General features: G+C 36.1%; 1 protein-coding gene, 1 long non-coding RNA gene and 1 pseudogene across 3 annotated transcripts in view; 1 reads left to right on the top strand and 2 right to left on the bottom strand.

Moving 5' to 3' along the window:
- Positions 1-221: 221 nt before the first annotated feature.
- KANSL1L (KAT8 regulatory NSL complex subunit 1 like) overlaps positions 222-16,074 on the bottom strand; it is a 149,587-nt gene continuing 133,734 nt past the window's right edge. The window contains 8 exon segments of the mRNA XM_082396355.1: positions 222-1,675; positions 1,677-1,883; positions 2,779-2,947; positions 4,128-4,240; positions 5,498-5,552; positions 7,212-7,336; positions 8,795-8,913; positions 10,813-10,941. Of these exon segments, the coding sequence (XP_082252481.1) occupies positions 1,649-1,675; positions 1,677-1,883; positions 2,779-2,947; positions 4,128-4,240; positions 5,498-5,552; positions 7,212-7,336; positions 8,795-8,913; positions 10,813-10,941 (944 nt within the window). The 3' untranslated portion in view covers positions 222-1,648.
- Positions 1,777-2,460, top strand: LOC309630757. Its single transcript, XR_014245920.1, has 2 exons — positions 1,777-1,904; positions 2,307-2,460. It is a non-coding gene; the product is annotated as an uncharacterized lncRNA (long non-coding RNA).
- Positions 8,750-16,074, bottom strand: part of LOC309630740 (tigger transposable element-derived protein 1 pseudogene) — a 213,618-nt pseudogene continuing 206,293 nt past the window's right edge. The window contains exon 2 of the transcript XR_014249514.1: positions 8,750-8,778. The product of XR_014249514.1 is annotated as a tigger transposable element-derived protein 1 pseudogene (transcript). The remainder of the gene's footprint in view (positions 8,779-16,074) is intronic.

Below are 16,074 nucleotides of genomic sequence, written 5' to 3'. Positions count from 1 at the left end.
TGTCATTAAATTTTTTTCAGGCTACTATGAGTTTTGAGAAATAAATAAAAAGGTTTGGAAAATAAGAATGTTAACACTAAGCATAGAATAGAGCTTGCCTGGTTTCTTCTGTGTTACAAGGTAAAAATTTATTTCTTACTGTTTTTTACTTTATTTTGGCTTAGGAAAGGCTTGTGCCACACAGATAGGTGACATTTAATCAAATCAGACAACACAAGGCATACAGAAATAACTTTAATTAAAAAAACTTACATAGAAGATTATAATATCAGTCATGACAAAAAAAATCTGAGTTTATTTGCCTGGACAACTTGGGTTTGTTCTGGCTTTTGTTTTCTTTTTTAAAATATAAATGTATAGTAAAACTACAAGCAAAAATTTGTCAGCATTGAATTGGAAATTTTTTTCTTCTTCTTTAAAGGGACTAGTACAATTTCTAATCCCCAACAAAAACTTAGTGTCCGATCCCCCAGATTAGGCCAGTTGGCTAGGATTGTCAGTTATATGGGTACTACAACTTGAATAACCTTTTTTACATGAGAAAAAGTGATTCATATAAATTGTCCTCATTTTACATATAAAAAATGATGTAATAGTGTCAAAAGGAATTTTACTTAATGTACACTCCAGTATCCAATATTGAAGCATTAACCTTTTAAGAATTTTAATTCTCACTCTAGGATAGATGCTTATTTGAATAGAGTAAGGAATGGTAGGGAATGACCAAAATAACTAAAAGTACAATAATATACTAACAGGAATTTCCTGTCTGTTGCTTATTTTAAGTTGGGTGTTTTCTCTTCATGAGATACATAAAATAGATAAAACTCAAGTTGAGTTTTAAAAGGTGTGGTAGTTTTAAAATACAACAATATTTAACAACTACTTTGCTTTTCTTATTCTGTTAGGAGTGAATAGAAAATAATGTGTGTTTAACCCAACAGGTATCAGTGATTTCAAATAAAGGAGTATTGTGTTATCTGGTATAGAAATTTCCATAAATAACTTCTATTGGTTAAACGTGTTTTTTAAAAAAAATTCCTTCTCCATAGTCAAGGCTTATAGATGTTCAACACCATTGGAAATCTGTGTTTCTTTATTTATGGTTCAGCTGATATTTCATGGGGTAGTTCATACGTGCATTTTCAAGTGGAGTGGTCAGTTGCCAGTGTTTTTTAAAACTATATGTGTGTATATGTATGCATGTATACTCTATACACATGTATTTTATATTCTTAATATATTTCTGAGGCAATTTAAAGAATAACCACGTGTATAGAAAAAGAAGAGCTGTCATTTGATGCATAGGTATATGTGGGTGTGGGTATAAGTTGTTTAAAAATTATTATTTACCCAGTAATGTGATTTGACATCAAATTGCAGCAGTTAATTTTCTGGTGCTTGTGATCTGCATCAAACACAAATGACTAGCACTTGTCTGTAGGTGAAAAGCTAGTTACTCCTGTGGTTCAGGAAGGAAAATGAGACGTAACTTGCCTGTTTCATAAACAGCACAAAAGATTAATACATGCACCTGCACTACATGCTGTTACTCTGGAATTGTGACTGTGGAGGGGGTGGGGGAACAGGGCTTATTTTTTCTCCTGTTTTCCCATTCAGTTACATAGTTTTCTTAACCTGTTCCCTGTCACTGATTTTTCTTAACGTGAGTTGAGAAGTCCTAGACCAAGGGTTTTGTGTTCCTCCCTTCCATCCGCCTGCCTTTGTGGATGGTGGCCGTTCTCTGGTGCACTGGTACAGAAGACTTCACCGTGGAAAGCTGGGCTTGATCTTTCAATCTGATCACTTTTTTCATCTTGGCATAATAAGGCTGCTATGTCTTCATCTTTCAGCGGAAAAGCCCGTCGTTCCCACCACAAAGACTGAAAGAGAAATCGTTTTCAGTTAAGTTTCAACTAATTTAAGTTCATGTCTCAATCTGTTAGATGTCAGTTTTGTAATAACCATTGTTCTGTTCTTTAGCACATAAAAGTACAAATTCTCATTTGGTCCTGAGTATCTAGCAACTCAAAATGGAACGTACTGAGGATTACTTAGGGACCTTTGGGAATTATTTTTTTCACTTTGCCTCTTCCACGGAGAGGGAAACGCTGCCATTAGGGCACTGGTCTTCATTTTCAGCCTAGGAGCACTTTGGGGAAGGCCCTTTAAAAGTGTTTGTATCGTCTTCCTCAGTATCTCCATTTTCATCCCATCTTTATTACAGCCGCCTATTGACTTTTCTTTCCCTGTGCTTTCTATGACTTGCCTATTAATTTCTATTGGCTCTACTCTCTTGATTCTAGATATGGTTCTTCTTTTCCAACACCTACTGATGAAGAAAAGTACAAGAACTTTATAGATGCAGTGTTAGAAAACACTCCCATTGGGGTTAGAACTGGACAAATGGGGAGACAAGTAAAAATCTCTTATAAGGGGAAGAGAAATATCTAACATTTACTATGTGCCAGGTGTCATTCTGTTTAATCCGATTTGGTTTGTAATGAAACTTTGATAGAATTCGCATTTTCTAACACATAAGTGAACAGGTGGAATTAGGTACTGACGTGTTACATAAAAAGTCAGGGAAGTATCTAGTTAGTGATGGAACTAGAACGCTGGAACAGAGCCTCTGATTCCTACACCCAGCGTTCTGTGCTGGACTGTCGTACTGAATTTGTCATGTAATGATGACTCCTTAATTATCAACAAGCAATTCTATAAACAAGTTTTTAAAAGTCAGTTAAAAGGAGGTTTAGTTACGTGCAACACTCTTACCTTGATCTCTTGACTCTGACTGAGTGAAGGGGAGGCGTGTGCACCGGGGTCCTGGCTCTCTGCAGGAGGCTCAGCGGGACTCTGAGCAGCGCCGTGCTGCCCACCGCTGAAGTCGTTAGGGTGTTCTTTCAGAAGCAAGTCCTGTCCTTCTGCATTTTTACTGTAAGCTCTAGCAAGAAAATCAAGAAGATATTTAATGATTTGTTGATGTCTTAACAAACATTTTATGAACAACCTAAGGTATTGTTCATAAAGTCAATTGAACTTGGTAGCTTTTCTTTAAACAAACAGTGCTGCCCAAAAGATTTTAAAAAATTCATCTGCTGCTCTTCCTGATGTTATTATCCTCACATCTCAAAGACTTGAATAGTATTTTATGAAATCTTTTGCCAAATTACTATAGTGGTTTTGTTTTGTTAACAGTTTGGGGGGTTTTTTGGTTCTTTTTTTGTGTGTTTTTTTCCAGAAAACAGGAAAAGACAGTTACTTGACTCTTACAGTCTGAGTTCCCAGAGTATCTATGATTATTGTAATGTTGTCCATGAAGGACTCGAGTCACATTTTCCTCTGTACTTCTGGAAAATTGGATCTCTGGAATGTGGAGAAAGTTGAGAACAGAATCTCATGTATGTTAGGATAACTCTTAGAATAAGGGTCTACAACAAATCTGGGTATCTTGAGACCTAAACAGAGAAATGTGTTTTACAAATAATAAATGAGAGATGCTCCACACTAAAGTGACTATCAGATTTCAACATGATCTTGCATTTTGAGTTCTGGCTGTATTAAAAAATAGTCCAATTAAATATAAAATACCAGGGGTTTTCTCAAATACATGACTACTAATTATGTTGTTAGGATTTATCCCCCCTTCCCTCAAAGTCATGTTCCAAGTATTTTAGGCGATTTGCTTTTTTACCCTTGATAGGTTTCTTGAGGGTTTTTTTGGTTTGTTTCTTTTTAAGAAAAACATTTCTGAAGTGGCTTTGTTACAGATTACCCAGATTCTAATCCCTAGTGTTAGGTCCACCATTACAGTACACTGAAATGACCTATTTATGGAGAATTTTTCATATTGTTTGCTCAGTTAAATCTATTACTGAGGCTGACAATTAGCATGAGAAATAGAGTGGAGTAAAATATAAAACTCTTTTCATCATTATGTAATTAGCCTGAATATATTTTGAATGTAAACTCAGTATAAACAGTGTTTCACTTCTAGGGCACAAATGGCAGATGTTATATAGTATGTTTTCTTCATTTTCAGTGGTCTCCCTCGTTATTATGCAGAACTATTGGAGATTTCACATGGATTCCATGGTTTTGGGGTTCAAGTTTACAACACCTGCCTGCTGTTTCTTCTCTGCCACTTGCTTTGCTCCCATAGTGACCATCGGGCTTGCTCTTTCTCTTCATATTTTTTGTGTCTTAGGGAGAAGACTGCATCAGAGAGGTCTTCTACCTGGAATTAGAAATGAAAAGTTTTGCTTTTATCAGAAACATTTTGAAATATGAGAACAGGTGTCCGAGTTCCTCATCAAGAGAACAATAGGAAGAAAACTCTAAAATAAATGCAGTCTAAGTCAGAGAACAGATGTTATGAGAGGAGGTGCAAATTCCTAAAAAGAGGGAGTTTAAAACTTTTTACTGTTGGGTCATGCTTGAAGACTTACCTAGAATACTTATAGTACCTTGAGTACATATAGGTTCACAGTGCATTCCACTTACATAAAATATCCGTAATGCTTTATTCATCCAAAACTTTGTATTGATTGCCCCTTATGGAGTATACTGTTCGTGGAACATATTAATAGCAAAGAAAGTAAAACTGTCTGAGGTAAATGAGAATTAGTTTAATGAGTTACTTATCTGGAGTTCTCAGGCTTCGGTTTTGTTTCTGGCTAGGGTCATTCTGAACTAGGGAAGGGTGCATTAAAAGAGGGAAGGGCATTAAAAAGTAAATTTTGGTAGTTGAAAAACATGATCAGTTGGCACAGAAAGATCGTAATGGAAACAATGTCTTTTATATAATATCTGCTTCTTCAGACTGTCACTTTGAATTAGTTTGGTTATATAGTATCTTTCCCTTTTTCTTGTCTTACTATAAGTTTTATCCATACAGGTCCACAATCCCTTTCCTGTAATTCCAAAAATCTGAAAAAACAAGTTTTCATAATTCATTTGGTGACACAATCTTATCTGAAATGATGTGAGGCTATTCTACTTTCTATTAATATTTCACTATAGAAACATTAATATTTGATTATGAGAACTGTCCTAGACACCCTACATGTATTACATGATATATGTACCACATTACTTTCTAAAATCCAAAATTTTCCAAATTCAAAAGCAATTGTTCACAAGATTTTGCATATAGAATTGTAGGCTTGACTGTTAAACTAAATATCATGCAGAAAAATATGACTAATACTGGGAATTGAATATATTCACATAAATTCAATATTTCAACAACTCATGTAAGGAAATGGTATGTTTTGTTTTTGCTTTTCTTTATTCTTTATACATTTTGTCTTTGTAGTCGAATTTGCACAAAACACTTTCCTAATATCATTAAAGGGGAACTTTCTTTTCATAAGAAGTTTTGAAAATTAAAAAAGTCAGTGTATGTTCCTCAAATACCAAATTAAGCACATGGAAAAAAAAAATTAAGCAGGCTTCATAATATATTAAGTGCAGTAAGTGAAAGGCAGCTTACCTCTTCTTCACCCAAATTATATTCATCCAGAGGCTGAAGAACAACCATCCTCCAGCTGTTGAAGATACAAACGAATTTCAAACAGCTTTTGTTAATCTATCTAAATGTAGTAATTTTATTCTGTAAGCACAGCTATGATAGTAGTGTTTTCTTTCTTTGGGATTTCCATAATTCAAATGGTCGTATCTTAGTCCTTTATCTTTTAAAAGAGACAACATATTTGTATTATGAGAAGAGGACAGGAGAAGATGAGGCTTTACTTTTGGCCTTAACAATAAACAGTCTCTTCTACATAGTTGCGTTTTATACCTAAGAATGTACTAATTTTCGGGGCTTCCCTGGTGGCGCAGTGGTTGAGAATCTGCCTGCCAATGCAGGGGATACGGGTTCGAGCCCTGGTCTGGGAAGATCCCACATGCCACGGAGCAACTGGGCCCGTGAGCCACAATTACTGAGCCTGCGCGTCTGGAGCCTGTGCTCCGCAACAAGAGAGGCCGTGATAGTGAGAGGCCCGCACACCGCGATGAAGAGTGGCCCCCGCTTGCCACAACTAGAGAAAGCCCTCGCACAGAAACAAAGACCCAACACAGCCATAAATAAATAAATAAAAGAAAGGCAAGTAACAAAAAAAAAAAAAAAAAAAATGTACTAATTTTGAAATAAGTTAGTGGTATGCTGACAAACTGGCTCAGAAAATAAAGAGGAAAAAAGCTCTGATTTTTAGCATTTGCCAGTTTCTTTGTGTGAAGACTCCCATCATGGCCTCGTGTGAGTTTAACAGCTTCATCACAGAATCCCTACATATTAAACAACCCGGTCAACCAGCCAGCTCCAGCCTACCAGTGTAAATTGAAAGACATTGTTGCTATAGAACATCTAACCACAAATGTTATTTCTTCACTTAATGTAGAATATATCAACAAATTCTCTGCAGAAATTCTCATAATACCTCCTAGAGTATTAAGAGTTCTCTCAGTGCCTCAAAGCAATGATGAATAAAAGAATCAGAATAGAGATGGGTAGGAATTAACTATAATTGTCAACCAGCTCTTGTCTCTGGTTCCATCCTTTTCTACTTCTTGGTGCCAGATTAATAATCTTAAACCTCTTTCATCATTGCTAAAAAATTTGACAGTTTGCTGCCAGCAGGAAACAGATCTGTGTATGGCATTCAAGGACTTCCACAATCTCGTGACAGCTTCTTTCCAGCCTTCATTTCCTTTATCACCCTTCACAAAACCTCAGTCTCTGGCTTAGCCCTGCATAGGTTGTCACAGGTGTTATCATCTTACACTGCGAATACTCTATGCAAAGGTAGTTGGTTTCTTTGATCTCTGCAGCCTTGTGCATATCTATCTCCATTTTAAAGAGCAAGGATTATCTGTTACTGTAATTATTTACATCCCTAAAGTACCTTTAGTACCATATACACAATAGAAAACTAAATATTGAATGAAAAAACACTCTAAAAGTGCTAAAGTATTAGGAATTTCCATTTCTTAATAAAACCTGAGAATTAAAGTTGTGCTATACTATATGGCACTTTTTTTCAGCATGAGTAATGTAAAAGTTTCTTTCACCATTTTCCCTCCATGTAACCATATAAATGGGAGGAAGGCAGAAAGGAACATCTTCCTTTCATTAAATAAAATTTTAACTTCGCTGAAAATTTAAGTTTATTCAAAAAAAGGAAAATTAATGTAAGTATACATACCTTGGAGTAACTATTTCCTTATATTGGAGTTTCTCTAATTTAGCTGGGGCCACTAATGACATGGGAATCACAATATTATCTATATCATAAGAGCTCTCACTTCGCAATCGTCGTCGTGCAGTATTCTGCAAGATAGGATTGCAGTAGTTTTACAATAGTATTTGGTTACCTGTAATGATACTCTCCTTTTACGAGTTATATAAAGATCACATGGCAGTGTCTTTAAGTTTTATACATTGTTATAAAATCTGAGTATAAAATGTTAAGAAAAACAAGAAAGCATATGTGTCTTCTATGAACCAATACATTTGTGTGTGGACACATTCAGGCCTATTTTTAAGACCATTAAAAATATGAATGCCTTAAAATACAAAACTTATCAGAAAAGTGTACCATAAAGCACCCTAAATGTCAGTGAAATGATCTTTTAACAAACTCATTTTTTATTAGGAAAGGCTATGAAATGTTTGGTGAGCCATTTAATAAAGATCATTTTTACAATCTTCATTTATGTGTTCCTGGGTCCCTGAGCTTCATGCTGTTTTTTCTAAATCCTCCCACGTTTTAACCTATACTCCCTCCCAGGTAATGAAACACAGAACAAAGTAAGAACACACTGCTGGATTCTTATTAGCAAGATTATACTTAGCATCATGTCAAGAAGTAGGGATGGTTATGATAAAGTTTAAAGTTTTTAACATACGAAAAAAGCCATAACCAAGGGGTTTCCCTGGTGGCGCAGTTGTTGAGAGTCTGCCTGCCAATGCAGGCGACACGGGTTCGAGGCCTGGTCTGGGAAGATCCCACATGCCGCAGAGCAACTGGGCCCGTGAGCCACAATTACTGAGCCTGCGCGTCTGGAGCCTGTGCTCCGCAACAAGAGAGGCCGCGATAGTGAGAGGCCCGCGCACCGTGATGAAGACTGGACCCCGCTTGCCACAACTAGAGAAAGCCCTCGCGCAGAAACGAAGACCCAACACAGCCATAAATAAATAAATTAAAAAAAAAAAAAGCCATAACCAAGGATTAATGTACAATTAGCTCCCTAGTAAAAAAAAAAAAAAGTTTAATCAAATTTATTGCTTCTTAGTAAGATAATTCTAAATATGCTAATTATGTGCTAGTAAATAAGGCTGTTATAGATTAACAAAATATAACAAGTTCCCCATCCCCCACCAGATCTGCCAGCTTTAAAGGTCATAAAGCAACTTTAAAGTTCACTGTACAGGGACTTCCCTGGTGGCGCAGCTGTTAAGAATCCGCCTGCCAATGCAGGGGTCACGTGTTCGAGCCCTGGTCCGGGAAGATCCCACATGCCGCGGAGCAACTAAGCCCGTGCGCCACAACTACTGAGCCTGCGCTCTAGAGACCACGAGCCACAACTACTGAAGCCCACACGCCTAGAGCCCGTGCTCCGCAACGAGAAGCCACGGCAACGAGAAGCCTGCGTACCACAACGAAGAGTAGCCCCAACTCTGCAACTAGAGAAAGCCCGCGCAGCAACGAAGACCCAATGCAGCCAAAAATAAATAAATAAAAAATAAATTTATTAAAAAAAAAAAGTTCACTGTACAAAAACCTACTTGTGATGATGAATTCTGGGTTCTTGATATAACATTGACATTAGTAACTGCAGTAAAATTGCTCTGGGATCCTGGTTCTGTGCGTTGAATAGCAAATTCTTCAAATCTAGTTCTTTCTCCTGCCATGGAAAGAACCATTGAGAATGTCATACATTAAACGTAACTGGTAGGTATTAGAATTTTCTGTTTTCCTAGTTTGGTAACATGTGTTTCTTGATCTGTTTAGATTTTATCTTTTTAAATTCATGTATCAAAAATGAAAAAATTAAGGAAATTTTAGAAAAATCTTAGCCACAATCCTGCCACAATTTCCGTTTTCTGGGGTCTTGACAGTTTTTATCCAGCATATCTTTCTTTAATCTTATCTCCCTTTACTCTGTTCATGTTTTCTGTAACTTATTCAGAGGTTGAACTTGTAAGACTTACCTCTTAATTTTCTTGCCTATTCTCTCATTTTTTCATATCGTTTTGTTCTACTTTTTGGGAGATTTCCTTAACTTGATCTTCTGACTAATTTCTGAAAATGTGTCTCCTATTATAACATCCTATTTCAGGAATGAAATTTCTCTTTTCTCTCAGAATATTGATAACAAAGTTAAGTTTACTTCCAACTTTGTTATTTTCTGTCTCTTCCACGTTCCTTTTCTCCATTTATTTTGTGTCTATTAGTGAGTATATGTTTATTTTCTTACTGCCCTTGTTTATTTCACTTTAGTACAGATCTTGAAAAATATTTTTCTGTGTAATGTAAAATTTAATATACAGTTCATATTTATATTATTCCAGTTGTTTAAAAATGTCTTTTCTGGCTAGTTGTTGCTTCAAATCAGTATCCATATATTGAAAATGGTTGTTGTCTAGAGAGCTGTCTAGTTACTTCTTTGTAGTATAGCATTTTACTCATTCTATTCCTGTATTCCCATCTAGCTCAAAGTTAGATCTATCAATTCAAGTAAAACAGTTTACATCTTAGGTAATGTGTATTTTTTCATAATGTATCCTTATATTAAGAGATACAGGTTTTCCTATATTTTGGCAAAGATGTATGAAAGTTCCTCAAAAGCTAGATGACTGTTCGTTATCTTAAGGTTAAGGCACCAAAAAAGCATAATGATATCTCTGAATGTGGGTGGGAGTTTAATTTTGTTCCACACTAGTTGATCAGGTAGTGTGATATTAGGTAGTGACTTTGGTCTGTTATGGTGGGATTTCTAGAGGCCATACTAATAAATATGTTAAAGCCACCATGTATAATTACAGTTAAGTACATCTTGGATGTAAATGGTTTCGAATTTATTGGGTGTATTGACATACTGTACCTCAGACATACTTGACTAATGTATATAGTGTTAGATCCACTGGAACAATGAATAAGAACCAATAGAGTATACAGATAATTTGTTATTTAATATACATCTTTCCAGTTAAGTTTTATTTTTTATCATTATTGGCAATAACTGTTGAAACTATCTTGTCCCAAATCCCCATAACAAACCCACTTTGTATTACTAGCAGAGTTCTAGTTTCAGAGATATCTCTATTCATCTTGGAACTGTGCGTTCCTAAGGGGAATTCAGTCAGGCGGTTGAGTTACCTTAGATGAATCTCACCCAGTTTATCAAAATTCTGAGGAAGCTTCAGTGAAATCAACATCTCCACAATAGGTACCAGAAATGGTAATAAATATCTAAAAGGCAACGTTGTACTGACATATTTTGAGTCCAGAACACAATGTTGGAGACAAAGTACTGTCCAGGAGGACAGTTAGTAGAAGATAACTCTAGTTAGGAAACATAGGAAGGAAATCCTTAACTCATAAAGTGGATGGATTCCCAGTCCACAAATAATTCTGAATTGACTACATGAATATGCTGTTTCATGTTCATAGAACCATGGATGTTTTGTGTAATTAGTGACTGTTCTAGATTATAACTCCCATGAGGCAGAGGTTCTTTGGAGATCAGAATTTTTTATTTTCAGTTTTTAGTACTAGTGCTCATGTCCTCATTTTAACCTACCTAATGCTGTTTCACTCAAGTGTCTTTTCTTTCTTCCCTGTAACAGCTGTGCAGAAGATTCTGACCTCATTTGAGGCTTGCATATAGGAGAATATCCATTTCTCCATTGATTCAGAGAAGTATTATGTACTGAAAAGGAAAGAAAAATGTGAAGTTTTAGTTCCTTAACACAAATATAATGAGCATGTTAACCTCTTTTTACTTTGTAACATTGCAGAATATTAATATACCAGTTCAAAATTATATATAATGAAGTAAATACTTACATACGAAGATGAAATACTAAGCTGAAAATAACCAAAGTAAGATTCATTAAAAACATCTTCAGGAAGTGCCCAATTTCCTATAGTTGCTCCATTATTTGAAGAGGATAAAGAGGAAAGGTGATCTGTTCTCACAGTCTTCTAAATTACAGAATTTTACAGAGAAGATTTGTTCAGATCTGTAAATCTTGGCTGAATATGATCTGAATCCTTAAGTTAGTTCCTGCTTACCTTAAATCTGGGAACAACTCAGGACTAAGTAAGATTATAGAATACAACAGACTGGGATCTCTTGAGAGCAATAACCAGATTTCATCAATCTCCTGACAGTGCCTAGCACCATTCTTTCACTTCTTTAAGTCACTTAATATCTCTGTGCCTCAGTTGCCTTATCTGTAAAATAGGGATAATAGCAGCTATTGTGGGATTGTGAGGATTAAATAAATTCCTGTAATAGTCATTAGAAGGATATCTGGCATAAGTATGCAATAAATGTTAGTTTCACCATGACTGTTGTTCTGTCTGAACTCCATATTTCCAGTACTGGATTAATAACTAAATTGGCTTCTTTTTTTGAAATGTTTGGAGATGTGGAAAGGATAGGGAAAAAATATGAAGGCCTAAGTGCCAAATTCTCACCAACACTGAGAAAAAAGAGTATGGCCTACCAACAGTGACTGGGACTCAGATTTCAAGATGGCAAAGCACCCTAAAAATGATAGACAAAATTTTTATGCATAGATGCACAGATTGGCACATTTACATCCACATTAGCATGCAAAAAAAGGAAATTTTAAGTAGAGCGGAATTTGTGAGCAATCTCTGAAAGCCTAATATCTTACGAAATTTGAAAAGCAAACTGCAAAAGCACATGGGAAAGTACTGCCACAAGAATGTGATCAAAATCGAAGGAGCTCCAGACCCGGAGGAAAGAAAGAATTACCTGCAGTAACTAATAGAATGACTACACTTGCCAGCCTGCCAACACCTCCACCAGGGTCCTTGAGGCTTCAGTAGAGAAATGGATGGGTGGGTAGATAAGGCAACGCCCGGGTGCCCCACTTTGTTTGAAACATGTCCTGCCCATCCATAACTGCCTCTGAAAACAGTATAGAGTGCAAATTTCCTCCTCTTCCATGAGAAGGATCCCATAAAAAGCAGTGGCAGAAGTTGTAACGGTGAATATCAACTTTAAAGATGAGAACACAAGACTCCAAAAATCTGAATACCAGTAGCGTAAAACAAAGAAAAGGTATAAACAACAAATGGAAGAACCATCTCAAGAAATAGTTAGTGGGTTCACAGAATACAGATTTACAGGTCTTCAAAATAACAAATATTGCCAAGAGAAAGAGGCAAAAGGCCAAGACACCTCAGAAATGGGAAGTATAATTGTTGAAATTGAGAAACAAAATCATTGCTCACTGCCCTGAATAACAGAATGGTCATATCTAAAAGTCAAGATCATTGGGTTGGAAGAGTAATTCCACAACTCAAAGGAATAGAGTGATGGAAATATGAAAAAAAGAAAAAAAAGGACAAACCAAAATAAGTTAACAAAGGATTGAATAGAATGAATGGGATGTAATATTTGAAGGAATGATAGCCAAAATTTTTTACACAATGATATTAACTCTAATATTTCAATAACTCACTTGAACATCAAAGCAAATGAAAAAAATATATATAGCACATAAGTATGAAGACATCCTAAAAGTTACCAGAGAAGGGAAAAATTACTGCAAAGGAATGAGAATCAGATTGCCAGAAAGCAAAAGCAGATGCAGGAAAAAACAATGGCAACTTTTTAAAGCCCTCATGAAAAACGGTAAACAGAATTCTAAGGCAGCCCTCAAGATTTCTTGCCACCCAAGAAAAAGAATGCAGAGAAAGATGTTAAATAGTAAAATAAGATGGCAGACATAATTCTAAACTCATTTCTACAAAGGGGTAGCTAGAATTGTTAGGTTTTAAAATGTATATATACCTGGCATGTGTTGGTGTTCCAATAGTGTCCACTCATTTTCTAGAGTATTTTAAAGCAAATTCCAGGCAAATTTCAACCCATCTCTTCTAAAAGGAACTCACCACCCCCCTTGTCTTGTAAAAGCACATCAGAAACCTTAACCTTCACTAAAGTGATGCTTTTTATTTAATTTTACTCAAAAGTGTTCTTTACACTTTTCCCCCTTTTACTCTTTGGTGTCTTGTAAGGTTGTAGTGGACTCTTGATGCATGGCAATTCAGAGTGTAATTCACCTTCTCTTCACCTGTCCTGATGATAACCCTCCCAGTCTTTCAGTTCTCACTTACCCAAATCTTCTCCTAAATTCCATTTTAAGATACATCTTGGCCCAGCATCTCTCCTGTCTCCTGCCTTCCCTTCCTTACCTTTCATTTATACATTTGGTAACCTTATAGAGAGCCAGTTACATGCCAGGCACTGTGTTATACCTTGGGGACACAGTGGTGAGCGAGAACAGGCATGGACCATGCCCCTGATGTAGTTTATAGGCATTCTCAAAAACTGCAAGTGATGTGTGATAGAAAACAGAAGTACTATTGATAGGAGATACTGAGTATAACTAGTAAGAGAGCTCTTGGAAAGGCTTCCCAGATTAAGTGTTAGATTACAAAATAGGAACAGAAACAGCAGATGGATAGTAAGGGCAGGGAAGAGAGAGTGGTAGAAAGGCCCAAGGCACCAGGGGACGGGAAAAATGTGGCAAGTGGACAGCAGCCAGGTAGCATAGAGTAAGGAAGCACGGTGGAAACCACGAATAGGTAGGAAACAGCCTATGTAAGTAGGGCTTTAGGGGTACTCTATTAAAGAATATTCCCTCTGTCAAACATTTTAAAGGATGAGGATGGGGAGCAGGTGTGATATAATTAGATTTACTTTTTGAAAATATAAATTGCTGCAGGGATTGAAGGGAAATAAAAGTTGATTAGGCTATTTCAGCAGTACAGATAAGGGATCATTAAGTTAGACTGAAATTGGTAGAAATACAGAGAAGCCGGTTTGAAGCATAAGATCACACTGATAATGGGGTTTAGATACGAGGAAGTGTGGGTGAAGAAGGCTGAGCCTTAGGGTTCTGACTTGTGTGGGTTGTGGTGCTATTGTTCCTCTCTCTGTGCACTCTAAAAAATAAAACTTAATTCTGACATAATTTCAGACTTACAGAAAACTTGGAGTAATACAAAGAAGTCCCATATACTTTTCACTCAGATCCCCCAAATGTTACCATTTTACCACATTGGCTTCATCTTTCTGAATGCCAATGAAATACTGACATGAGGCTTCTCTACTCTAAATATGTCCATATGTATTTTTCAAAAACAAGGGCATTCTCTTACATAGCCACACAACTATCAAAACCAAGAAGTTAATAATTAACTATTAGCTAACTATAGACTTCATTCAAATTTCACCAATTAGTCCTATACTGTTCTTTACAGAAAATCCTGACCACTCTCCATTCAGTTGGCAGGTCTCTTTAAAGTTTTCTCGTATCTGAAATAGTTCCATTATCTTGTCTTTCATGACTTTGAATATTTTGATGAGTATAGGCCCTTAAGTTGGCTTTGGTATTTCCTCACAATTGGCAAATAATCAATTCTTCAGTTTGTCTTTTCCCTACCTTCTTGTTACCTGAAGTCAGCAGTTCTGTCATAATCGCTAACTCTAATGGACGGTATAGGATAAATCCAAGCTCTGAGGTAACGCACAAAAACATCTATTTACTTTCACACAATTTGCCCTACAGGAATACCAGGCTATTTGTATATACTTGAACACATCACATTGTTTCATGGCTCCATGACAAGTTATGTGGTTTTTTTCCATTTTAAAAGCTTGTTACTTAATATGGGCCAACAGTATTTGAACCACCAGGGATCTTATTAGAAATATCGAATCTCAGACATCATTCCAAACTTTCTGAATCAGAATCTGCATTCTAACCATATCACCAAAGTAATTTGCACATTAAAACTTGAGAAATAATGATTTGGAAAATTTGACTCTTCCTCTAAATTCCAGTTAAGTATTTAAAGCTATACTTGGCATCACCATCTTTCGGAAGTTCCTCTTTTTGCCCTTTTCCCATCACCCTTAACTTCTCTTCCTCTACCTTCTGCTAGGCAGGGTTATACACTCCCCTCCCCCCTTTTTAAAGAATATTTTTATCATGTCTGTACCCATAACATCATTTAATAGTCATTTGTGTGTCTGCTTCCCCATCACATTATAATTTCTTTAATTTCCTGTGACTCGCCTTTAATTTTTCAGCACTTAATCGTCTGCCTGGCACAGAGTAGGTGCTCAATAAATGTTGGACTCTAGTTTTACTTAATTCTGTAGAAAAGAAAAATTAATGGCCAGCTGTTTAAGACGGATATAGGATGAAACCTAATTAATACTTAATTATTTGGATTGGGAGTGGTAGGGAATGAAGAAAATAGGGGAGGAGAGATTGGTATACAAAAAAATACTTCATTGATGTGCCTAATGTTACTGTAGCATTCAATTCAAATGTCTTCCATTTCCTAGCTTTTAATTTCCCATTACTAACATGTCACTACATTATTGATACATCACTAATAATTTTGCGCCTAACATTTATACTGCCCCTTTTTTTTTTTTTTTTTTTTGGTTGTGCAGCTTGTGGGATCTCAGTTCCCTGACCAGGGATTGAACCCAGGCCACGGCAGTGAAAGACTGGAATCATAACCACTAGCCCACCAGGGAACTCCCGTACACTGCCCCATTTTTTAAAGTCAGATAAATAATAGAGCAACATTAGAAGAAATATAATTACCTTTGTTTTTGCATATTCCCTTTCAGTCATATACATATATTTCATATTAATATTTCAAATGTAATGATTTTATTTGGATATATGTATAACTATTTTTTAAAATCTGGTAACTCACTCATCATTGTTATGTTTTCAGATGGTCACCTAACATTCCTCTGATTAGAGAGAGTATCATT

This window comes from Balaenoptera borealis, assembly GCF_965194805.1.
Source record: "Balaenoptera borealis genome assembly, chromosome: 6".
Taxonomy (NCBI): Eukaryota; Metazoa; Chordata; class Mammalia; order Artiodactyla; family Balaenopteridae; genus Balaenoptera; species Balaenoptera borealis.
This window is presented reverse-complemented; position numbering and strand designations above follow the sequence as displayed.